The sequence below is a fragment of the Corvus cornix genome, chromosome 27 (genome assembly GCF_000738735.6).
Source record: "Corvus cornix cornix isolate S_Up_H32 chromosome 27, ASM73873v5, whole genome shotgun sequence".
Lineage (NCBI taxonomy): Eukaryota > Metazoa > Chordata > Aves > Passeriformes > Corvidae > Corvus > Corvus cornix.
The window spans coordinates 1,438,829-1,463,467 of record NC_046355.1 but is presented as its reverse complement, the minus strand read 5'-3'; the positions used below and the strand labels follow the sequence as shown (position 1 = coordinate 1,463,467).

Genomic DNA, 24,639 nt, shown 5'->3' with positions numbered 1-24,639 from the left:
TCTGGCTGGGCAGGCAGAGGTGCAGGAGTGCCTGCAGCTGCAGCAGGATGTGGCCTCTGATCTGGTGGAACGAGGCTGTTCCTCTGCATCTGCTGCTCAGGAGCCTCATCATCCCTGCACTCCAAAGCATGCAGAGCTGCCCCCTTCCCCTTCTCCAGGCAGGGCACATACCTTGGCCAGTGACATGTAAGGTATTAAATGTAAAAGGACAAGTGCCTCTCACCAATATTTACAGTAAGGTTGGTTGCCCCACATAAATATACCCAGAGTCAAAAAAAGGAGACGCTTTTTACTCCTTCAGAAGCAAGAGTGGACTATTCTATGAGGCACATTTATGTGATTTTAAATGGCTTTTTAATAGTGAATTTAAAATTAATTTCATATATAATACATATTATGTTTGTCTATCTTTAGGTTTGCAGTATGACACACACAGTTTGTCTGGCAAAGCAGCATGAACCCCACCCCAGCAGGGGCTTCACTCAGAAAATGTCGAGTGCTGCAAATGGATCCCTCACTTCTTCCCCTCACTAAGTTCTCCCTGGAAGCCCACTTGGCCAAACAACAGGACTAAACGCTTTTTAAAGAAAAGAAGGTAAAATTCTGATGAAGTAGGATCCTCTTTTCAGACTCTCAGAATCCGAAGTTTTAATGTAATGATTACTATGGGCAGAAATACCTCAGGTCCTGTAGCTCAATGACCTTCCAATCCCATGGCAGGTTCTTCAGAAAATAATTTTTCTCAAATTGTAATTCCATGGATTTTTCTTGCCACTTTCAAAAAGAGCAGAGGTTACACATGTTTTTCACACAGTCTTCCAGTGCATATAAGCTTTCTCCCCCCATCCCTTTTCCACTTATATGTAATAAAAAAGTCAGAGGTAGCAAGTAGAGATAAAGGCAAAAAGGGCTAAGTGTCCCTGGGGACAGATTTGCTGTATTACTTCCAATACTTTTAAAATTGAAAATGTGAAAACACACTTGACTGATACTTCTACTTCTACATGGATATTCTTAGCTTCTTTACTGTGATTTATATGCAAGAATGAAGTCTATATTGATTGATCAAGACCTAGTTCTGGATAATGACTTTTCCTAGACACTAGACTTATTTTGCATCACTGAATTTCTCTCCATTTTTAGATAAGGAATGGGGATGGCCTAGCATTTAAAAAAAATAAAAGTAATTGAATCAAATTAATCTTAGATGGAATTCAATCCATAGCATATTCTGAATTTTCTGATTTTCAGGAGGTCTGTGTTAATAACTTCTTTCAAGATGCTCTTCCCAGTTTTGTTGTTACTGAATTATGTTCCTGGGGCTGTTGGATCCCTGCTTAGCTTCTCAGGAAATTGCACTGATATGTCAGAAGAAACAAGGCAGAGATTCTGCTTTTTGTCTTCTAGTCTTAACAATCAATCAATACTGTCTGTAGCTAGACAACAGAAAGCTGATTTTTGGACCAAAAGAAGAATTCTATGAAAAATGGGTTAATTTTTGCCCCCAAATTTGGGTGCCAGAAACCCTTTCCTTCATAATGCACTCCTGGGTCCATCAGAATCATCTTCTGCGCTGTCCCAGGCTCAGGATGCCTTGCTAAGCATTTCAACTTCCTTCTTTGGTATAAAAAAGCTGAGTGGTAATTCTGGGCTCACCGTGAATCCACTGCTTGGCAGGAGGAGGAATCAGTTCAAAATCTGGCAGGATGAGCCTGTTCCTGGAGCTCGACTCCCATCATTGCTGGATGCTCTGCAATCCTCTGCTGAGAACTCCTCAGGTGGCTCTGAACACCCTCCCCGGTGCTGCCACCGCATCTTCCCCACCCCGTTGTTGGAAAATGATACAAAACTTAGATTTTTTTAGTAACTTTATTCAGTCTTGTTCGCCTTTGCCTCGGGGGAAAGGAATTTTAAGTTTCTTTTCAAAGGACTGTTTCAGCACTCGAGGCCTGATGAGCTGAACAGAGTGGGAGTAGCACAGAAGATACACAAAGATAACGACCATTAATGACCATCAACTTCAAATCCCTGGCATAGTTGGGGACACCTGGTCTGGGAAAAGATAGATAAGAGAATGAAGAATGAGAACGTAATTAACATTGAAGGTGAAGGCATCAATAACCAATAGGAAAGGAAATACTAAGAACTGTGTACCTTGGGACCAATGAACACTGAACCAATGAATTTCTCTGGGTTTTGACTGTATAAGTACATGAAAAATCAGTGAAAACCTTGTGTGATGGAAGGATTTTCTCTGCACACCCACGCCATGTGTGGATGAAGTGATTTCTGTTGCACACCCTGGCCAGAATAAAGTAATGCCTTGATTCTCTAACACAAGAATGATTGTTGTTGGAGGGTTTTTGTTTTTCCTGCACTCTCGGTGACAGCATCTCCCCGGTGCTGCCGCATCCTCCCTGCCCGGCCGCCCCCTGCTGGGCCTCAGCACCTCCTGGCGCGGCGGCAGCTGGAGGGTTAAAAGTCTGCTCCGAGTTTTGTGGCTCCTTTCCAAAAGGTTTCAGTTAACACCAAAGGTCTCCTTAGAGCTCGCTCACTTTAATAGATTTTTCCCATTGAGTTCTCACTTTATAGACTATCATTTCCTTTTCTGCAGGGGAGCTATTTTCTGGGTCACTGATCCAACCAACTTAAAAGGGATTTCATTGATTAGATTTTATTGGTGGTTACTTCAACCATAATGGCACAAGTTGCTAGTACCTGCTAACAGCTGTGGGTCTTGCTTTGGTACCCTGGCTCTGTACACTCTTCTACAAGTGAAGTTCCTCTCTCCTGCCTTGATTGCTTGCTAATTACTTAGCACCTTCTTTACCCTCTTACTACCTCAGTTGCTTTTGTCCTTTTGCATTTCAGTACCGCAGGTCAGCTGCATGGCAAAGTGTTCCTGACAAAATCCCCTATTTGTTGAGTGTGGCACATCATTCCTCTCATTTTTACCTCTGGTCGTCCCTGTAGTCATACAAATAACCTCCGACTGAAGCACTGTACTCCAGCCAGCATCGTGCAGACAGATGAAGCTGGGAGATCAACACTTTCAAAGCAAAACGAGCGGGCTGTTTTAAAGAAGGATTTTTTTTTTTTAAGTGAAAAATTACCTGACGGACATTGGAGGGTCCTCCCTTCACACTCTTGACTTTTAGTGCTTCACACTGCTGTGTTTTCCTATATGAAAGAAAGATTGGTAGGTCGTGTCTGTTAGAAACACAAACTGGTAATCAAGACAGGCATTTCTTCAAGTGCCTTACAAAAAGGTACAGCTCCCTTTTGACTCCTGATCAACGCAGACTCCGTGCTCTAAGTTGTCTCAGTCGTTTTCTCAGCATTGTATTCTTCATGCTGCTCAAGCTGTGTGATTCTCTTCCAGCCTTCCAGGCTTTTCCCTAATCCGTAACACTGTGCACAGCGATGGCCTCTGCATCTTTCACTACCTTTGTTTTAAGGGGTAACAGGCAGAATTTAAGGAGAAATTGCTATGATTTCTGCCATTAGAGCAATGAAGGTGCCAAACTATTATAAGAAAGCAATTACTACGATTATAATGACTATAACCTCCATTGCAACAGAATTTAACCCAATCCCTTCCCCTTTGTGGTGTACTCTGCAAGTTCTAATTAATGGTTGCCAGTGTCTATGAAAGATACCTTACCCCTCTGCAGGTGAGAAACTGAGGCACAGAAGTTGCTGGCTCGCCCAGATCCAGACAGAATTCCTGCTTGTCAGTGCCTGCCCCACTGCTGCTGTCAGTCCCAGGCGCTGGTGAGCTGCACACATGGTCCTCATCTGCTCTCGGGGATGCTCTCTGTGACACCACATCAGTCAAGTTTTTTGGAATGTTTCTGAGTTTCATGGTGGTGCAGGGAAGTGAAAGTACCCCAGTGAAAGTACAAGCCATGCTGAAAAATTAAGCAGAAGAGGTGATACTACGTAGTGTAAAAATCTGTGAGTACCAGTGAGTGAAGAGTTCACAGATTTTAAGAAAATGACACTTCAGACCAATAATGCAAGTGATTTTTAACTTGCTGCTTCTGGATTAATTTCCTTTCCTCTAATACAGCTGCTTTCCTGGCTAGAAGCTACATGCTTCTCTGTGCTAAACCAAGTGCAATGGGCTTTTATGGGAAAGGATACAATTTTCTTCCAGCTTCTTTAAAACTACACCTGACCAACAGCCCAAGGGGGTTTACAGCTTGTTGAGCACTTTCAGAAAGGAACAGGACGTCAGTGGCTGGGCTGGTACAAACTGCCTGGCTCCCTTACCAGTGCCAATGGAGCAACCTCTCTGCTTCTCTCATTTCTGGAACCCCGTTCTGGAGCCCTTCTGCTTCCTGCATCACTGTCATGAGGAGCACTCAATGTGATCTTGCAGCATCAGGCCATGGAAGCTGAGTACAGAGAAATTCCCTATCATTCTCTTTACATCCCTTCACAGGATACAGGGAATAGGAGCTGAGGGTGGCAGCCTACTGCTCATTCCCTTTTCCCTACAAGACGTGGCCCTTTCTCTGCACTTCATCTCCTGAGCAGAGATCTCTCTATTTGCTCTCACAACTGTCTGGGTACATTATAGCAATATGACAATCAATTAACTGCACACTCTATCAGAATAAAGAAGCCACCCAACCTTATATAACTCTTTTTAATTGTTTTCTTACATTATAGCATTTTTGCTAAACTTATTCTGCCATAATTCACATAATTTAATTTCTCAAAGTGCTAATAAAATAATTGCTTCCTTCCTGTAGACAGAGTGCCTGAACTGTCTTCTCTCATTCAGAACATTATAAAAAGTGGCTGCCATGAATGCTTAAAAGGACTGTTTTATTCACAAGACTTGATACAAAATTGTTCTTTCCAGAGTCTGTGTTGTGTCTCAGACAGCCACAAAGGTGCAAGAAACCTACCCAGACACTTCCTTGCATACTGGGCCTACCTGCACCTAGACTTGAAAAGCATGGCAAGTCTTATGAGCAAAGTTCTATGGGCTGGTGGAAATCTTCTGTCCTATTGCCCTTATACAGCAGCTTGAAAATAGAACCCAAAATTCAGATTACAGGTTATTAACTCATGCTACCATAGCTCCTCTTGCAGAGAGAGACTGAACAAAAGTAACGTTTGTGATTTACATATTTAGGCTTGGGAAAGAGAACTTCCTGTCAGGAAGACATTCTGTGCATTTCAAACTTTGGTCAATTAGCCATGCCTGAAATTTAGATTTCCCTACTCTTCTGCCAATTACATCCACCCTGTTTCTGGGAATATGGACTGATTATGCCAGATCCAATTTTGGGGCCTCATTGGACACAACCTTTCTTTTCTGTGCTTTTTGCTTCAAAATGAATTAGGATGGGGACACCTCCAAACCGTGGAAAGGTCCCTGGGGGTTCTGGGGGGTGAGCAGCAAAATGAGTGACCAGAGTGCTGCTGCAGCAGAGCAAGGACACTGGGCTGCACCAAGCAGGGCATCACCAGCAGAGCCAGAGCAGTCACTGTCCCTCTCAACGCTTGACAGGCCATGCCTGGAATACAGTTTGATCCCTGCTATACAAAATAAAAAGATGTGGACAGGTTGGAAAGGGTCCAGAGAAGGGCCACAAAGGCTCTCCAAAGCCTGGAAAGCTGCCACACGAGGAAAGGCTGAGAACTGGGTGTTTTAATTCTTGAAGGGAAAGAAGGCTTAGGGGAAACCTTGTGACCGGGTTGCAGTGTTTTGGTAACAGCTACAGCAGCCAGAATGCTCAGTGATGGGCATGTGAGGAAGTGCATATGACCCAGTTAAATCTCACATTTTCTGCTTCTGCCCAGCACCCCTCTGGAGTCAGATGGTTAACTACTCAGCTTCACACTCTTTTAGCAGTCTTGTTGATCACACTGATTTGGAAAATCCTCATTAGGATTCTGGCCTAAGTCAGACTGGATGGAAGATTGCACATACTTCAAAGGCAGAGCCTTTGCCGACAGCCTCATCAGCTGCAGAGGCTCAAAATTCCATAGCCTGGACAAGATTAACAAGAGGCTGCTGCAGTGACAGCAAAGCCAGCACTGATAGGTCACAATGTCACCAAAACATCTGATAAAAAACCAAATACTAAGAACTGCATAACCTGGGACCAATGAACATTGAGCCAATTAATTTCTCTGGGGTTTGATGGTGTAAGTATCTGAAAAATCTAATAAAATTCACGTGTCATAGAATGATTTTCTCTGCACACCCCAGGCTATGTGTGGATGAAATTATTTCTGTTGCACATCCTGGCCAGAATAAAGTAATGCCTTCATTCTCTAACATTAAAAATGTTGTTGGAGAGGTTTTTTGTCTTTCCTGCAGTTTTGGTGGCAGCAAGGGCTTGACCCTCCCTCAGAATTTCATGCCAAATGCAGGCCACTGTGGTGTGTGCTACTGAAAAGCAGCAGAGACACAGACAAGGTGAAACCAGAGAGAGACTCTGCACATGCAATGCCCAGCCCCTTCTTTGCACACTGCCAGTAGTGAGGCTGAGTTGGAGCTGCACATGAGTGCTTGGCAGGTGTTTACAGTGTCGAGATTTCTGTGTTTTCTTAGGTATTGCATCACCTTACAAGGCAAAGCTGGCTGCTAACAACAGGCAGACTCAGCACCTTACTCAGGATATTCCTGTTCAAGGATCAACAGGGTATTGAAGAGCAGCTGGGCTGATTTCATGCCTGATGTTAAGAAACCTGAGCTCTTCATCCAGCTGTTTATTATTATTTTTATAAAACTGCAGGTCTGTTCATGCTCCATTCTACAGTATAGAGAGGTTTCTTTCGACTTCCAGTGTGTCACTCTCTAAGACATTTGTAATTTGATCCCGTCTGTGTCAGCATCCATGTCTGAGAGCTTTACATTACACCGACCACAGCTGCTGGGGACTGCAGGGGATCCATCTGAAATTCAGGGTTGGGTTTTCTCAAACCCATACAAAAAATGGAGACAGCTAAATCTTAGGGATGGACACAGGAGGGGGAGGCGGATGAGGCACAAAATTCAATTGGTAACTAAGACAATAAAGTGTAAGTCCAGGGAAGAAACACCTCAGGCAGTGTGTGTTACAATGATGGAATAAATCTGTTGGTAATACTTTGTAAGCAAGAATCAGCTCTCTGGTTTATGTATCACTTCTTAACTCTTCACACACTGCACACCTCAAGAAAAAAAAAATCAGACAAGGCAATTAATCACCCTGAACATTAATTGGTCACACTTGATTAGCCAGCCTTTGAAAACAAATGTGACATAGAAATAGAAAAAGTCATTGATAGTAGTGACAGCACATCTCTGTCAGAGAAAAAAAATAAAAATGGCATTACTGTCTGGTTAGTACAAATGGCAGTGAGGTACAGAAAGGATCACCTGGCTTTCTAAACTCCTTCTCAGAGAGGACTCTGGGTGCTGCTGGATCAAGTAGTCCAAGACTTTGTCAGCAGTTTATGTCAAAGGATTATATAGGTGTAATTGCAACTTTATACAGCTTTGTCCCACAGGATTAAGGATGGCAAATCAAATATATTAATATAAAAATTAATGATTTATTATGATAATGATTAGACTAAAAGATCTTAATCAGAATTATTTACTACATAGCATGGATAGCTATAACTACTAGTGCAGCATAGTGAACTATTTTTGAAACAATACTGAAGAAATTATATTAAAGCTAGCCAAAACAATTATGAAGTAGCAATTATGATGTTACTCACCCAGACCAACAACTCTTTCACTCAGCCTTTGAGGAGTGAGCTTGAGAGTCATCCCCACTCAAGGAAGGGATTTCCACACACACCCGAAGGTGTTAGAAGAGCCTGCTGTCAAAAAGTAGGACTGGGCTTTTACAGTATGAAATCCCCAGGCCATCTGTCAGCTCAGCAGAGAAGTATCTGTAGTGTCACCTGTTGGTTTCTTTATCAGGTACTTTACCAGCTCTGCCGTATATTCATCTCACTGTCAGGATGTTTAACCTTGAGTTCAAAAAGTCAGGCTGGTTTCAGCATTATTCAACACCAAAAGCAGTGTGAGTCCCACCCTTCTCCATTCCCCACTGACAGTTTTACAAATAGGGTGAAGTTTGAGTTGTTTTACCCCCACTCCAGGCAGAGCATCCTGCTACAGGTGATGACTCCACCACTGTCTTGGGCAGCCTGTTCCAATGTTTGACAACCCTTTCAATGTAGAAATTTTTCCTGATATCCAATGGAAACCTCCCCTGCACAACTTGAGGCTGTTTCCTCCTTGTCCTACCACTTCTACTTGGGAGAAGACATGAGCCCCCACCTCACCACAAGCTCCTTTCAGGCACTTGTAGAGAGTGAGAAGGTTCCTCTGATCCTCATTTTCTCCAGGATGAGCCCACCCAACTCCCTCAGCTGCCCCTTATCAGACTTGTGTTCTAGAGAGTCTCTAGTCCCTCTTCACAGAGGAGTGAAATGATAACTACAATGAGACTTAAGGCTCCTCACACATCAGCATTCCTGTTCCTGCCACTTGGATGGGAAATTAGAACATCACAGAGGAAACAGATCTTACAGTAGAAAATGCCATCCTATTTGGAGTTCAGAGCGCAGCCAGGGATTGAAGTCAGATCTCAGTAACAAAGTTTCTGTTCTGTTCTTAACTAGGAAATGTAGCACTAATAACTGAGAGTCAAACTCCCGTTTTTGCTGTGATATCTATAGGCAAAAGTGCAAAACATGAGTGTGTGTTGACACCTAGACTTTGTAAGACATTTAAAGTATAAATTGCATAACAACAATCTAACTGGGAGAAATATTCTCTTACAGCTGTCTGAGAAAACTGGATTAACAGCCTGAATAGCCTGCTGCAAATTATATGGAGCAGAAACAAATTTGCTAAAACTGAAAATTCAGATTAACTCACACACTTCAGTGATTTTCTCAAGGCAGAGTAAGCTGGAATTCCAGTGCTGCATTTAACCACGTCTACAGTGTTTGGGGATGTGGGACCAGGTGCTGGATGTAAACTTCCTACAGTTAACATGTGTGTGGTTCTGCTCCATATAATTTGCAGCAGGCTATTCAGGCTGTTAATCCAGTTTTCTCGGACAAATGTAAGAGAATATTTCTCCCAGTTAGATTGTTGTTATGCAATTTATACTTTCAGTGCCTTACAAAGTCTAAGCAGAACTGTGTGTCAGTCAGGTTTCCTGACACAGTTGTAGCCTGTGAGCATAAAGATCAAAATATATACTGACTAGATATTTAAACTTCACAGGCACCCCTTTCACAGTAAGCAGAGCAGTACAGCAAACTGGGAGGGGTGAGCTGTTGAGAAAACATCAAAAATGTACGATTCCATTTAGCCTTATGGATAACTTTCCCCTTTTTCTCTTGAGTACCTATTTCTCTTCCAGAAGATGACAGCCTATGGATGATTATCTTATTATCACCACATCCCACCTGTCACTAATATATTTTGGGGAATAAATCGGCTTAATAAATGTTAAATAGCATCTTGGAATTTTAGAGGAGAAATTTTGGGGGGGAAAAAAATAACTGGGTGCATGCACATGGCCCAGGAGTCAGCACCTGGCATCTGGAAAAGCAAAGCGACTTTTTTTGGTGTCCAAATCCCAAGACTAGATTTTTTTTTTTTTTTTTTTAATGTTCTTGTCCCTTAGCATTTGTATGAGTAAAACTGATTTTGACAGCCAGGGCTTTAGTTATTTTCGTTCCAGCTGTGCATGCGTGAGATTTCTTCCAACTCCTGTTGAAACTTCCTCGTAGCAGAGCTGAACATACCTGAAGGGTGTTTGAAAAAGACTGCAAGGAGTGTTTGAAAGCGACTGCGAGGTGCGTGGGAAGGGGAGGCCCGGCCGAGCGGAGTCTGGGCGTGCGGCCTCGCTTGAATGAACTCCGGGAGAATTCTATTTTTTTTTTATGAATGGGAGCTCCGCCGTGAATGAACAGCGGAGCTCTGCGATGTGATTGGTCCTCCGGGGTAAAAGCCACGCCCACTCCGGAATGGGCGACGGCCGAGGCGAGCGGGGATTGGCGGGCGTGCCCCAACACAGAGCTTCATTCACAAATTCGATGAAACAAAGGAGTGGGCGAGCCGGGCCCGTGAGCGAGGGGCCAATGGGCGGCCGGGCCCGGGCCCACGGCGGCCTCGGAGCTCGCACGGGGCGGCTCCGCCGCGGGCTCCGCGTGGGCCGGGGCCGCCGGCGCTGAGAGACGGCTCCGGACGGGATCCGAGCCGAGCCGAGCGGGGCTTCTGTCCTGGGGCGGCCGGGGGTTCGTCCCGGCCGGGAGCTGGTGGGCTCGGTCCCGTCTCGCAGTACAAGTTCGGCAGCTGCGACGCGGTCGCCGCCTCTCACGGACACCGGGAGCGCCGGGGAGCGGCGACGGTCGCGGTCCTGCCGCCGCTCCGGACCTCGGCCCGTGGCGACCACCCCGCCCGGCCCGGCCCGGCCCGGCCCGCCGCACCCCTCCCCGGTACCCTCCCCAGATGCCCGAGGAGAGCGGATAGAGCCCGAGGAGGATGAAGAGGTACCTGGACCAGCAGGTGCCGTTCACTTTCCCGCAGGTGAGTGGCGGCTCCGCCGGGCGGGGGTTCCGGGCTGGGTCCGCTCCGGCCGGGGACTCCGCTCTGACCCGCTCCTCCTGTAGCAGCCCCCGGGTGGCGGAGCTGTGCTGGGCGCTGGGAAGACCCCGGGGAGCCGGGCGTGCCGCCGGCGCAGGACTCGGAAGGTGAGGGGGGCCGGGGGCGGAGGGAGGGCTGGGGGTGGCGGAGGCGGCTGGGCAGGGACCGGGTCCTCCCCCCGCGCCTCCTCCCCACCTCCTCGTTCCGCCGGCACGGCCGCGGCTGGAGCATCCCGCTGTCCCTCCGCAGCTGAGCATCCTTCCCCTCTCCCCGCAGAGCTCTTCCAAGACTTGAGGCAGCTCCAGGAGACGTGGCTGACTGAAGGTAGGCTCCTTCCCCCAGCTTTGGTTGGTTTTGATCGTCTTTGAGTTGTTTGTCTTTTGAGGTTTGTCCCGCTCCTTTGCTGTGTTTGCCTGGCTCCAAACAAAAGTGGTTTTTTCAGACTTGCCAACCTCTGGCTTGTGTAAATTAAGACGCTGAATGACACTATTGTGCTGGGCATTTGCTTATGAATGGGACTTGGCTGCTGGCCCGCTTTCCTGGGTACAGTTTTCGCTTCAGGCTATTTGTAACTGCTTCGATTTTATGCTAATTTGTCACTTATCTTTGTTGGTTGCCAGAACGTTGATATTTTCTTAAACAATGAAGTAGTCTTTTAATTTGGGGAACTAAATGCTTCCCTTATTTTTATTTTTTTAAAAATATTATCCTTTGTGGGGACCTGGCTGGAATTTACACACTTTTCAGTTTGGTGTCTTAATTATTTTGACTTTGAACTTCAAGGAAAACTTCGAATGCCAGGGAGTCACATTAATTCCAAGTGAAACTAGTTTTAAACATGGTGATTTTGCTCTAATTCCAGCACTACAGATGGTCCATTTTCTAGAAAATTCAAAACACGTCCTCAAGTACAGACTCTTGATAAATACAGAAGTGCTCATTGTGATCTAGGTACTTTAAAATATTTAACAATAATGATATAAAAATATACATTTTGAGCAGGTTATTTCCTCTAATTTTACCACAGGTGAGGGACAATCTTCTCAAACAATTCTTTTTTTAAGCCTTCGGAAAGGTATTTGCCAGCTAAGTAAGATTATTAAGGAAAAACAAAATCAAGTGTTTTATGTTCATTTCAAACGGAACTGAAATGAGTTGACATCGATCAGGCAGTGTTTCAGGAGTGTGAGGGTTGCAAGGACGCAATGGGAATTACCCGGAGGCTGTTTCAATATTGAAACGTGCACGTAACTTATATCAGAGCAGGAAAATAGGTGTTAATCGCTGAGCATGTAACAGAGCTGCTGAATGTGCACACAGGCTCGAGATTGAGTTCTTTCAAATCCTAGAAGAACTCGAGCTGCCAATTAGTTTGCCTCTGAACTGATTTTTGGTAGACTTTCAATTTTAGATTTTCTCATGTTTGATGATATTTTTAGCTCACCAGTCTAAAGGATTTGCATAGAATCTCTGACAGTATATTTTTCAGTAGCAGAGTGTTTGTAGGATGAATTTGGAAGTCCCCTGTGGTGAAGGGAAGGTCCCCCATGGGCTCATAGCACTGTAGAGAAAGAGGTGCTCTGCTTTTATCCAGGATTAGTAAACGATGATGCAAACCTTATTGCATGTTTTTGGAATATAGGCAGAGATTTTTTTATTATTATTTTTCATAGCTCATAGCATCTGATCAGAGTCCAAGTGAAATCCCTGAGAAATTCAATATGTGTTTTAATATTCTAGTTTATGATTTTAGACTGCATGTCGGGAACTGGTTTCTCCCATTGTTACTCCCATTTCCAGACTTAAAACAAGAAAAATGACCCTCTGAAGCAAACTGCCTTTTGGTTTTTTTCTATTCACCGTTATGTCAAAATATTTTCCTGAATGGTGAAAATATTTTTTACTAATGTCCTCTGTGTGTCTCCACATTAATGTTTGTTCATGAGATTGGGGGATCAAAACACTGAAGAGCACCTTCCTAAACAACAGAGAAGAAAAAGTGAAAACATGAAATATGTTATTTATTCTCTTCCTCTATCACATTTAGTTTTAAAAAATATTTATTTATTTATTTACAGTTCTTGGTGTTACTTTTTAAATAAAAGAGGAACAAACTTAGGAAGGAAGCAAACTAGAAATTAGGCATCAGCCAAAAATGTTAATGCATTTAAACCACATATACACCGGTTTATGTGTGTCGCTACATGTATTTGTGTGATTTCAGTCATAAAGGTATCTCTTTGTTATCTTTTTAAGATATTTTTACTAGTGTCAATTAACACCTGATTTCTCGTTTTGAGAGTCAAAGAATAATTCTGCATATAGATGCCTCCTAAAAGAAACATATGCTGAAAAATCCTAGGCCTGGTTACTAAAAGTCTAGTTTTCTTTTGCACCATTTTTACCAGGATCTGGTAGACTGCATGGGTGTGAACCTGGTAGTTGGTAACTGTATGGAACTAATTTCAAGCCCAGTAATTTATAGAAGTGCATCAGCATTCAGAGAAACAAAAAAGAATCCTCCTTGGAGAAGAGTGGCTGAGGCAGGTACCTGAGATGGCTGCAGGGAGCAGATTCACCTCTCCAGGTGTCCCTAGGCAGAAAATTTGAGTTCCAGTGCTCCAGCTCTTGGAAGTTGTGTGGGAAATGGTGGGGTCTGTGTTGGTGCCTGAAGTCTGAGTGACTGGAACAAGACCAGATTTGGGCTTCAGATGTGATTAATTATCCCAGTTCTTCCAAGTATAGGTGTTGGTTTGGGGAGAACAAGAAAATACCTGGGTTGCAGAATACATGAAGTAGGTAGAGAATATAAAAATTGAAATAGTCTTTTGGCAACTGTGTCTTCAGCCTTCTAGCACAGGACTGTAGCTGTCTGCAAATGTCACTGCCCAGCAGTGAGGCTGGGTGCTTTCACTCCAGCCTTGCCCTTCATTTCACATCTGTTCTGTGGCCTGTTGCTCTCAGTATTTAATTTTCTTTGTGACATCACCAGTGGCTGTGAAGTCCTAACTCTGCTCATACAATATGATCCCAATAATTTCTTCTATTTCCATGTTGCTTTTTAAGGATAATTCATAGAATTAATTTTCTAGATTTTTTTCCTCAGTTGCCCATCTTTCATTGTTTATATTTCCAGTTTGTTGTCACACAGGTTATTTGAAGGAACAGTGATTGCAGAATGAAGGTTTGGCCAGCTCCATTCTCATTCCCCACCTGTTAGCACAGTGTTACTCCCTGAGGTTCATTTTTGGCATGTCTAGTCTAGCTTAGTTTCAAGTGACTGGGATTAGTGGGCTTCCATCCTTTATGTCCCTTAACTTTGACTAGATCACCTCTGTTTCAGAGCTGACAGAATGCAGTCTGTTGTCCACTCTGCAATAATGAAAATTGTAGGTTTGTCTGTTGTGTTCTGGCAGCAGAATTTCTTTCAGCAACAGTGACAGATTTTATGAAATAACAACAATCTCCTGCGAGCTCTCCCTTCCCTGCAGTAAAAGGGATGTAAAAGTAATTGTTAGAAGTCATAAAATATGGGTAAGATTGTCCCCAAGGTTTCTCCCAGGACACACAGGTATTCATTAATCCCAAAGGGAAACTCTCCGTAGTCACTAAAATCATCCCAGCAGAAAGCTCAGATGTTTCCTGCGTTGATTTATTTCTGCCTTACTGTTAATTATGCTGTACAAAGTGCCAGAACTAACTCTTCCCTCTCTCTTTTTCTGCCTCCCTCCTTTCCTCCTTCCCTCTCTCTCCTGACAGCTCAGGTTCCAGACAATGATGAGCAATTTGTGCCTGACTTCCATTCAGAAAACTGTAAGTAGCATGGGGATAATCATGTCTCCTGGGGGAAGGGCAAATCCGAATTTTGGAGCCTTCCATGCCCCCACCCCAGGCAGTTTCCCCCACATAAACTGAAATGAAGCACTTTTTCTGGTTGCACTTGTTTACCTCCTTTCCCCAGACGTGGCCCCGCAGCACAGCACAGCTCGGTCTCTGAGTCATAGATCTTGTTTCTTTCTCTTTTTGACCTAGAACTGAGGAGAGGGATGGTCCCACATTTCACTCTGAGTGAATTAATGAGTCAGATGTAATGTGATAGCCTGTTCCAGCTATTAGGGGTTGGGAAGAATTGGCTGCTCCTAACACCTCCAGCTTCTTGAAAGTTCCACGGAGTTCAGTGTAATGGAGAGAGCAGGTTTTTTCCACCCTGGACCCAGCTGACCCATCAGTATTTTTAAATGGGTTGTATACATCCATACACTGGGAAGGGCTGCTACAGGGGAATGTAGAAGACACAAAAGACTCTTTTCTCTTCTGGCCCTTCCTTGGGCCTGGGCTGTTTGCACAGGTGCAGGAGTGTCATGCTCGGAATGCTGAATCCACTGCAGGTGTGTGGAGACCACTGGGTCAGGGCATTCTCCCCTCTCTGTCTGGGCAGTGCCCAGAGCTGTTTGTGGGTGGGTTCCTCTGCTCCAACTCACGGCAGCCACAGGAGCCAGGTGTGCCTGAGGAGCAGCAGGAGCCAGAAACAACAGAAGGCTCTGGAATCTTATGGGTTTATTTATGTACATTGATTCTGTCAAGCTCTCTGAGTGGTGGCAAGATCGGCTTTTCTGGTGTGGGATGAAATCAAAGACAGCCAAAAGGAGTCAGGGTTTTGGAGGAAGGGGCAGATATCCCCCTCTTGGTGTGAGAAACCTCCTGTGCTACGAGAGGCAGCAAAGGCCTTTTTCTGACCCTTTTAGCTGTCTGCTTGCTTCTGAAGGGACACTTAGAACTTTATGTGAAGGAGAACTAGCTTGAAAATGGCTGGTGCATGCAGGGCTCAGGTCACTCCTGAAATAAACTCAGCAAAAATATGAGGGCTTGGTGGATCAGGATGTTACTTCCCATCCTTAAAAGCAGTCACAGTGCTGAACATCCCAGACCCAGAGCAGCATCGTGTGACTTAAAGAGGTGGAAGGAAGCTGGTGATGCAGGACTGGATCTGGTCTTACTAAAAGATTTCAGCTTTGATTTGGAGGGCAGATCCTTCCCTAGTTTGAAAAAGTAGCCTAGACATATCTACCTCTCTGGAGTTACTTTCCTTCCTAAACATCAGTGACCTCCCAACAGCAGCAGCAGAGCCCACAGGCAAAGGCAGAAGATGCTCAGCCCATCCTCCAGCCAGGACAAGCCGTTCTGAGCAGCTAGGAAGCAAGTTTTATCCCCTGCTGGATTGAATGAAGCATAAGAAGTAAATGCCCACATCCTACTTCCTGGTGCTGTAAACTGCAACCCACATTTGTTATTCATGAAATTCTGACAGCCCAGAAATATCCCTCCTTGTCTGTGTCAGGCTCTTGCCACAGACCATGCACTGAAAATGGAAAGAAACCTTTTTACTTTTTTTTTTTTTTTTCCCTTGGACTGTCACTGGTGTTTTGGATGAGCAGAGCAGTTTTGAGATTCCTCCAATCCCACATTCAGGGATGCTGGACAGTTTGCATAGAAGAGATTCAGTGAAGGGACACCTGCATTTGAAAATGCCTGATAATCATAGCTCCCCATAAAGAAGAAAAGTGTTAATTTGATCTTTCCTTTCTCTCCTGCAGTAGCTTTTCACAGTCCTCCTGCTAAGATTAAAAAGGAGCCCCAAAGCCCCTCAGAGCCCACGCTGTCCTGCAGCCATGAGCAGCCATTCCAGCACAACAGCGAGCAGTGCCTTTATGCCAGGTAAAGTGGCTCACACAGAGGAGGGACAGGAGCTATTCTGAAATCAGGTGCTGCTGCATTATCCAATAATGGAGTGTGTGCCAGCAGCCCTGTCTGTGCTGAGTACAGGCGAGCAGTGGTCAGCAGCTCTGGCCCCCAGCGAGGGCGGCCACTGGGCACCTCAGGCCTGGGTAGATCAGCTCTGGCCTTGCCTGTGTTTCATCCTCCCTTGTGCTGATATTCAGCAGTCTTGACATCTGCCACATGCCTCTCCCCATTGCCTTCCAAAACCTCCTGTCCCACACCTGACCCCACCGCCCACAGTGCCCTTGCCTGAGCTGTAGTGTGGCTTCTTCCAGCACAGACACCTTCCCTGGCTTCTGCTTGAAGGGTCGTGTCCATCAGTCAGCAATCAGACAGCAGGGAGTTTATGCTGAGTTTTCTGGCCCAGGTGGCTGCACAGAGGGACAGAGCATGTTTGACAGGTTCCCAGATGCTGCCACAAGTCCTTCTGGAGAGCTGAAATGCTGCAATATCTGTTTGACTGTTCCAGTGCCTACGATCAACCCAGACAGTCCCCCAGCCCAGGAGTCCTGATACAGCCACCGCTCCAACAGTTCCCTAGACAGGACAGGAGCTTCCTGACCCCTGGGGGGCCACCCCACTCCACACCCAGCTGTGGATACCTCAGTGAAAACAGGTGAGTTATTGCCAGGAGGAGGCAGCCACTGGCAAGGATTGCCCTCCTTGGTGATGAAGGGAGGAAGGGCTGCAGCACCCAGATGGAAATGTTCTGTTCACAGTGATTGCAGGATCCCCTCCTGTGGGACCCACCACTGCTGCCTGGGGTGTGAAGCCCATAACCTTAGCCCTGTCGGGTTCTGTGAATGATGGGCTGTGTAGCAGCTACCCTTGGAAACATCCTTCCCTGGGGTCCCTTCCTCGCCCCAGCCATGAGTGAGCTCCTACAGCTCTAGGAACAGGCTGAGGAAGTTTCTGTCCTTCAGCCAGCCCTGTGCCAGGGCTGAAATCAGAGGGCCAACAAAGTCTCAGCTGTCTCATGTCCTCTCCCTTCTTAGCTCTGCATACCAGCCACCTGTGGAGATGTGCCATTCCTTCCCATCCTCCCAGGGCATGGCCCAAGAAGACCCCATTGCCTACCAGTGCCAGCTGCCCAAGCCCTGCCTCCAGTACCCCCATCAGGGCTTCAAACAGGAGCACCACGACCCACAGTACGAGCGGGCAAACCAGGCAGGCAGCAGCCACCAGTACCCAGCAGCTGTGGTGGTCAAGCAGGAGCAGGTGGATTACATGTACGACTCAGGTAGGCAGAACTGGCCCTTTCTGACTGCATGAACCAGGCATCAGTGGGGTGAGCAACTCCTTGGTGAGCATCCATCACTGGTGCTCTTTGAGCTTTGAAGCAGCTCAGTATCAGGAGCAGGTGCTGCCTGGGGAAGTGGCCTGGGTAACTGGCTATGTAGCAGGAAACCAAAACAGTTCTGTCTGTTCACTGCAGCCAGGATAAGGCTGGGACATTCACCATGTTCTGGGAAAGACTTCCTGGTAGGGAGTTGAAAGTTCAGCAAGATAGGAGGTAGAAGGTGGTGTTAAACCCATTCGAACTAGATTAAAGCATGCTTTTCCCCCCACCCACAAGGGAATAAGTAGCCAAGGGAGACTCAAAATTCATGATTAGCCTGCTCACACCATCAGAAATAAAGAAAAGGGTGTTTCCAGTTTCACAGGGAACTTTTGTCTTCAGGGGTACTTGTGAGCTGGAAGGTTGCAGAAAATAAGTGAGGTCAGCTTTGAAGAAATCATACTGAAAACAGTCTGTAACTGGCAGAAAGGAAGGGATCAAATATGTTGGACCTTGTACAGAAAAACTGTCTTGGATCCCTGCAGCAGAAGGTCCCTCTAAGCGCTGGCAGAGGAAAAGGGCTCTGGGTGGGCTCAGCTCAGTTCCAGGGTGCTGCTTGGTGTCCCTTGGAGGATCAGCTTCCACCTGCTACTTCCCATAGAAACAAGATACAGAGATTGCAGGGGATGACAGGAGAAAAAAGTTTATAATGCCAAAAATAGCTCTCTAGATGCCAGATCCACCAGGTGATCCTCTTATTTTTCCACAAGGGATAAATGTTATTTTTCTGGCAGACCTGTCAAAGGCTCACTACCCTGAGATCACAATACCCTCTTCCAGAGGGAATGTTACTTCTGGTTTCCTGGTATTTTAATGGACATCTTGAAATGTTTCCTTTAGCAGAAATAAACACATAAATAAAAAGCTCCTGTGAGGGTATCACTGTGGTGATATTGATATTACACTTTCACCGGGTCCTTCTGTTCAGAAAATGTGCAAAGCCAGAAGAATGCTTTTTGTGAGAGTAGTTTATGATTGTAATAACACCCAGTCTGTCAGCTCAGAGTACTCTTCCCTCAGCATCAGCAAAATCTCTGCTGGAAGCAATGGCCAGACACAGGTGTGTGAGGGAAATGTAAGGTAAACCTTTCCAAAGCTCCCAGTTACAGCTCCTGCTTCAGCTGTGTGCAGTAAATAAATTTGATTCAGAAAACACAAGATACAGAAGACACAAATTGCAGTGCACAGGCAGCACTGTACACTGCACACAGAATCATGAAAAGGTTTCCTGCTTGTTTTTAGCAAAGGCTGGTCTTGTTTTTATGTTGTCTAAAGTGCTTGTGAGAATGCCCCATCATGGTGTGAGAAAGCCAGGGAGACTTGAGACATCTGAAATGACATTTGTGAGACTCTGCAGAAACATTCAGATGCCACTGCTCTCCATTCACATCATCATAGTACTCCTGGGAAAATGCAATGCCTTCTTACCTCGGGAAACAGCAGAAAAGTGTGCAGTTATCTTAAACTAAGATGAGAGAGAGGTTCAAATTAAGCCTATTGTCCATGATTTTGTATAAAAGTGATGCAGAGGTGACTGGCTGGCTATCCTGGCTGCTCTGAAGGATGGTGTGTGATAGGGCCACAAAAACTTACTACTCTAATTCGTGATTGGGAGGGTAATGCAAATGAAGTTGTAGTTTCCAGTCTGCCACTAATCCTTTAGGAGGGCCCTAAGAGGACATTGGTCAGACAGCTGCACTCACCTGTCCACCTTTGCAGAGCAAGGCCATTCTGCCACCTGTGTTTTTAAATAAATGAGTTTGTTAATTGTTCTGTAGATGTTCCTGACTGTCCTTCCATGTACATAAGTGCTGAGAGTTATCCAAGCCATTCAAATACAGAAGATACATTAGGTAAGAAACATTCCCTGCACAGGATCACCCTCGGTACTACCCTGGCTGGCTGTGACTGCTGATGTTGCTTTCTCTTTCAGGCTGCAGCTATGACAAGCAGATGAGGTCCTTTACTGATGATGTCTGTGTTGTTCCAGAAAAATTTGAAGGTTGGAGAAAGAATGGCTTGGAGTTTTGGTGTAAGATAGGGTTATTCACCATCTTAGCCAGCCACTTGACTGGTGTCTACATAGTTCATTACACTGTGTTCTTGCAGGTGTGTTCGTACCCAGATTTTTGGTATTCCACTTTTTGAGCTTTCTTAGCAGCAACCAGGCCTTGTAGCATAAGTAGCTTAATTGTGACGTAGAGCAGGGCTGCTCTGGGAAGAGTTGCTTGTGAATTGGCCACTGTTTTGTGTGAACTGAAATACTCCTGGTCAACATCTGTGAAATTGTGAAAAGTGCTGCTTTTTTTTTTTTCTTTTCTTTTTTCCCTAGTGGTTTTTGCACTGTTATCCTTAGAAATGTCCTGTTTGTTCTTCTCAGCAGGAGATATCAAGCAGGAAGCCGGAGGGTACCGGGAAGGACCCCCATACCAGAGACGGGGATCGCTCCAGCTCTGGCAGTTCCTTGTGGCCCTGTTGGACAATCCCACCAATTCCCACTTCATTGCCTGGACTGGTAGAGGAATGGAGTTCAAGCTCATTGAGCCAGAGGAGGTGAAACCATCAAGGTTCTCTACAGGCTCAGGGGAATCAGCCACTGTTTCTGGGGCTGCAAATTCTAAAGCAGTTTTTCCTCTGCCCCGTGAAGCTTCTGCCTGCCAGTGGCACTCACTAGAGCCTGCAGCAAGTCAAGGTTTTTAGAAGAGGTCAAAACACTTGAGTGACACAAATACCAGGTTTAAGAAAGGCTGCTTGTATGTAAGTTTAGAACCTCAGCTATGCAGTGAGTCAAATTACCCACTGCCTTCACTTCCCTGGATACTTCACTCTCAAGCTTGCAGTGACCTGTGCTGTCTTTCGTGCTCCATACTTGAGGCTGACATTGAGGTTTGGAGTTTTGAACCCCAGCGATTGCAGCAGTTTTCATAAGGATCTGGAAGCAGATAAATCCTAATCTATTTCAAACTGACTTTAACTGAAGTGTAATTTCAAATGCTGCCATGTTCCAGAAAAACCAGTGGTACCTGACAGTACCTGGGAGATGTGTCCATAATATCTGTTCATATCTAGTTCCAAGTAGAGCTGCATTTAGCACCATTCTTGCTACATATCAAAATTTATGGGCACTTTCAGTGCAGATGAGTTGTCTTGGCAGGTTGACATCGGGTTACAACAGATTTCTGAGTGTCATGGACAAAGCTGAGAATCGTGTAGGAGTAGGAAGGCAGAGGTCTCTTCCAGTGTGTTCCCTCGTACTTGGTCTCCTGATAAACATGGGACCCTTGAAGATTTAGTGTTACAGAGCAGCCCTTAGGCATCCTCAAGCTTTTGGAGTACTGGAGAGTGAGGAGCAGTGGTGACAGCAAATGAGCTCTGTAGTGGCCAGAACTTCTCTGTGATACAGAGTGCTTGAGTTCTCCTCATGTTAAAAAGCTGCTAAATTATTGATGAGTCTATTATTTAAATGTCTGTGTGTCGTGGTACCATCCATCCAAAGAGAAACAGCTGGATGATATTTTTTTCTCTTGGGCTGGGTTCACGGACATTCCCACAGTCTGGTGCTTTATTCTGCAGGTGGCCAGGCTGTGGGGGATCCAGAAGAACCGTCCAGCCATGAACTATGACAAGCTGAGCCGATCACTTCGCTACTATTACGAGAAAGGCATCATGCAGAAGGTCAGTTTGCAAAGCAGGGGAAAACTTTATGCTTTAAGTGATGCTCCTCTTGTTTGAGACAGGAAGTCCTACAGACAGAATGTCCTTGAGCTAGCCAGGCATCCCAAGCTTGCTCTCCCCAAAACTTCTCTTTGCTGTAGTTAATGGAGAAGCTGTGAAGGAGCTGAATGTAGGCAATGCATGAGAAATAAAACAAAGAGGGAATTATGATTTCTTTCTTTTTTTGTATATGTCTGCAGTCAGGAGAGTTGCAGTTTATGTAGCTTCAAGGAGATATAATCAGTCCTTCCTTGTGAGAGAAAGGCAGCCTGGATCTTGGCCCCGTGTGGTAGGGATGGTCTGTGGCACACCCAGAGTGTGTCTCAGTACAGACTGTTCAGGGACTGCTGCTGCTGTTGTTACCTGGACAAAGAGTCAGCTGGCAGCATCCCAGTTCCCAGGAGCTGTTCCAAGGGAGGCCAGAGCAGCAGAGAAGAGGACAGCACAAGGAGAAAATTACAACTCTGACACATCTCAGGGCAGGCAGATGTTTTTGCAGGCCTTCCCTGGTGCTGGGGAACAACTGCCTAGTGCTTCCCTGGGCCTGCAGCATTCCCCTCCCCTCATCTCGTCCCTGCAGGTGGCTGGGGAGCGCTATGTGTACAAGTTTGTGTGTGAGCCTGAAGCCCTGTTCTCCATGGCCTTCCCCGATAACCAGCGGCCAGCGCTGAAGGCAGAGCTGGACCGGCAGATCAGTGAGGAGGACACGGTGCCTCTTTCCCACCTGGATGAGAGTGGCTCCTACCTGCCAGACCTTGGGAGCTTCCCTCCACAGCTCTACAGCAAAGGCTACACGTACTAGCACTGCTGGGAGCACGCTGTGCCACACGTGGCTGTGTACAGAAGGAGATGGCTGGTTAGTATTCGACTGGTATCAGCATTTTTTCAGGCCAGCAATAAACTCTGAACACCTGCTTTGGTCAGGACAAGTGTTCAGGTACACAAGTGGATAATCACCTCACAGCAGACAGGGCTCTTGTGTGCTTGTGATAAAACCCTCTTACTGTGTCAGGATGGGGCATGCTCTCAGCTGTGCAGACATCGTCTGAGCAGCAGAGCTACAGCTGCAGCAGCAGCTCAGGTAATTGGTGCCTCTAGCTGTATCAAACACCTGTCACAGTCCCTCTCATTGCAGAGGGAGGGGATGCTGTCCCACCAGGTTTTTTTCCAATGTATGAGAATGCTACAGTGCTGCTGCTCACTCCATTCCTCCATGACGTGTACTGAACCTCTGTAGGACCTGCCTTCAGCTCTGGCCAGAGGAACTCACTCAGAAAGGCCAGCTTTGCCTTCTTCCCAGGATGGCTGCAGGGCAATGGTCACAGATCTTATGCCTTCCTTGGGGAATACTCGTTGTCTCGTACATGCATGCTCCTGCCTTATCACCTCCTTGCTCATGCCAGGAGTTTCTGGTATTCAGGCACTCTGAGCAGGGTAGGTGGAGGCCTTGGCCAGGATTAGAGTAGTCCTGGAGTACATGGCCCAAAGCCATGCAGGGGAATTACAGAGGAGCTTGATTGCATTGGTCTGGGGCACAGGGCAAAGCCAAGGCCATGTTCAGGTAGAGGGATTGTGGGAAGCAGCAAGGCCTGAGACACCAGCTCAGTGTTGTGTTGTGGCTTTTCCAAACTGAAAAACTTCTTCAACAAACATTCTCAGGATCTTTGAAGAGCTGCCAGGCTCTTGAGTGTGCCCATCCTGGGCTTGGCTAGAAAATCACGTGAGGCAAGAGAAGAACCTGGTGGAGGTGTGATTAAAAAATCCTATACAAAGTAACCTAAACCATACATAGATCTTAATATAGGAATTCAGACTTAAACTCCACAGATATTTGCATGTTTGAGGGGAATTCAGATGTGTTGCAAAGGCAGCTCTCTCTGCAGAAAATGCAGCACATGCAACTTGACTAAACTGGCAGGTTTTCCACAACAGTAAATATTTATAATGGGCACCACATCCTCATTAAGAGGTGCTTCATTTTTTAATTAGCAGCTCCACCACATTCCTAGCTGGACAAGACACAGTACAGTGTACCCATACAGAAAAAGTCTGTTTCCTACTGCTTCAGATTGATGTTTCAGTTGCTGAATACAGAGCATTACCAATCCTGCCAGTATGGTAGCCTGTAGAGAAAATTCTGTATATTTGATTGAAAGCCTGATTTCCCCTGATGACTCTCCCCTGCATGGCTAACGCCAAACCCTCCCAGCCTCGTCCCCGACTGCAAGAGCCAAGAAAGGCAGCATTCCCTGCCTGAGGAGAGGCCAGAGACTCAGAGCAGTCTGCTCTGCTGATGCCTTTGCAGGCCCTGTGCAGAGACTTGGTGTTCTGACAGTTCCTGACCCTCCTGCCTTGCCCTGCACCTTCCTGGCCAGCACAGTTCCTGTGGTGTCCCAGAAGTGAGGGTGAAGGGGAGCCCTTCCTTTGGTATAAGCTGCCTTTACTATTTATGAGTGTAAAAATATTATAATTAATAAATTGGTCTGTCTTGGGCCAGTGCAACTTCACTGATTCCCTGACTTACCCTCCTTTACCTTCTGAGCTTGCTTTGCACATCTCCTTGGCACCAGCTCACAGCTTTGGGAATGTGATCCAGAGGGATCAGGGATGTGTGTTTACTTCTGAATCTTGATGGGAGCTCAAGAAATGAACACTGCAAATACACTCTGCATTTCCAGTTCAGCTAGACTGAGAGGAAGCTGGTATGGGAATAATAGACAAGAGTCCTAAATTTCTCCTGCTGCTCCTGAAAACGACGAGGAGCTTCCAGGAGGGAGATAAACAGCTCCCACACAATTCCATGAAACACTCCCACAGAAGCTTCCATAAGTCAGAGACTAAGGAAGAATTTGTGCTTCTCCCTAAGCACCACACCTACTTGCCTTTTAAATCCCCTCTAAGGTGGTGACTCCACCACTGCCCTGGGCTGCCTGTGCCTATGCCTGACAACCCTTTCAATGAAGAACTTATTCCTAATATCCAGTCAAAACCTCCTCTGGCACAACTTGCGGCCATTTCCTTTTGTCCTATCACTGGTTGCCTGGAAGAAGAGGCCAACCCCCACCTGGCTCCAACCTCTTCTCAGGCACTTGTAGAGAGTGAGAAGGTCCCTCCTGAGCTCCCCAGCTTCTCCTCATCAGACTTGTGCTCCAGACCTTTCTGAGAAAGACTAAAATAG

At 45.9% G+C, this 24,639-nt stretch overlaps 1 protein-coding gene and 1 long non-coding RNA gene across 2 annotated transcripts; one reads left to right on the top strand and one right to left on the bottom strand.

Annotated features, from left to right (window-relative positions):
• LOC104697777 lies at positions 1–10,763 on the bottom strand. The gene is made up of 4 exons (XR_005603683.1): positions 10,541–10,763; positions 3,665–3,911; positions 3,114–3,180; positions 1–2,052 (listed from the first exon to the last, which is right to left on the bottom strand). It is a non-coding gene; the product is annotated as an uncharacterized LOC104697777 (long non-coding RNA).
• ETV4 (ETS variant transcription factor 4) lies at positions 10,442–23,972 on the top strand. The gene is given in 13 exon segments (XM_039565676.1): positions 10,442–10,573; positions 10,657–10,687; positions 10,690–10,737; positions 10,907–10,954; positions 14,390–14,443; positions 16,225–16,345; positions 16,878–17,024; positions 17,404–17,648; positions 19,526–19,600; positions 19,681–19,749; positions 20,128–20,300; positions 21,321–21,422; positions 22,042–23,972. Coding segments are annotated over 13 exon segments (1,380 nt in total). The 5' UTR covers positions 10,442–10,528; the 3' UTR covers positions 22,264–23,972.
• Positions 23,973–24,639: the final 667 nt, after the last annotated feature.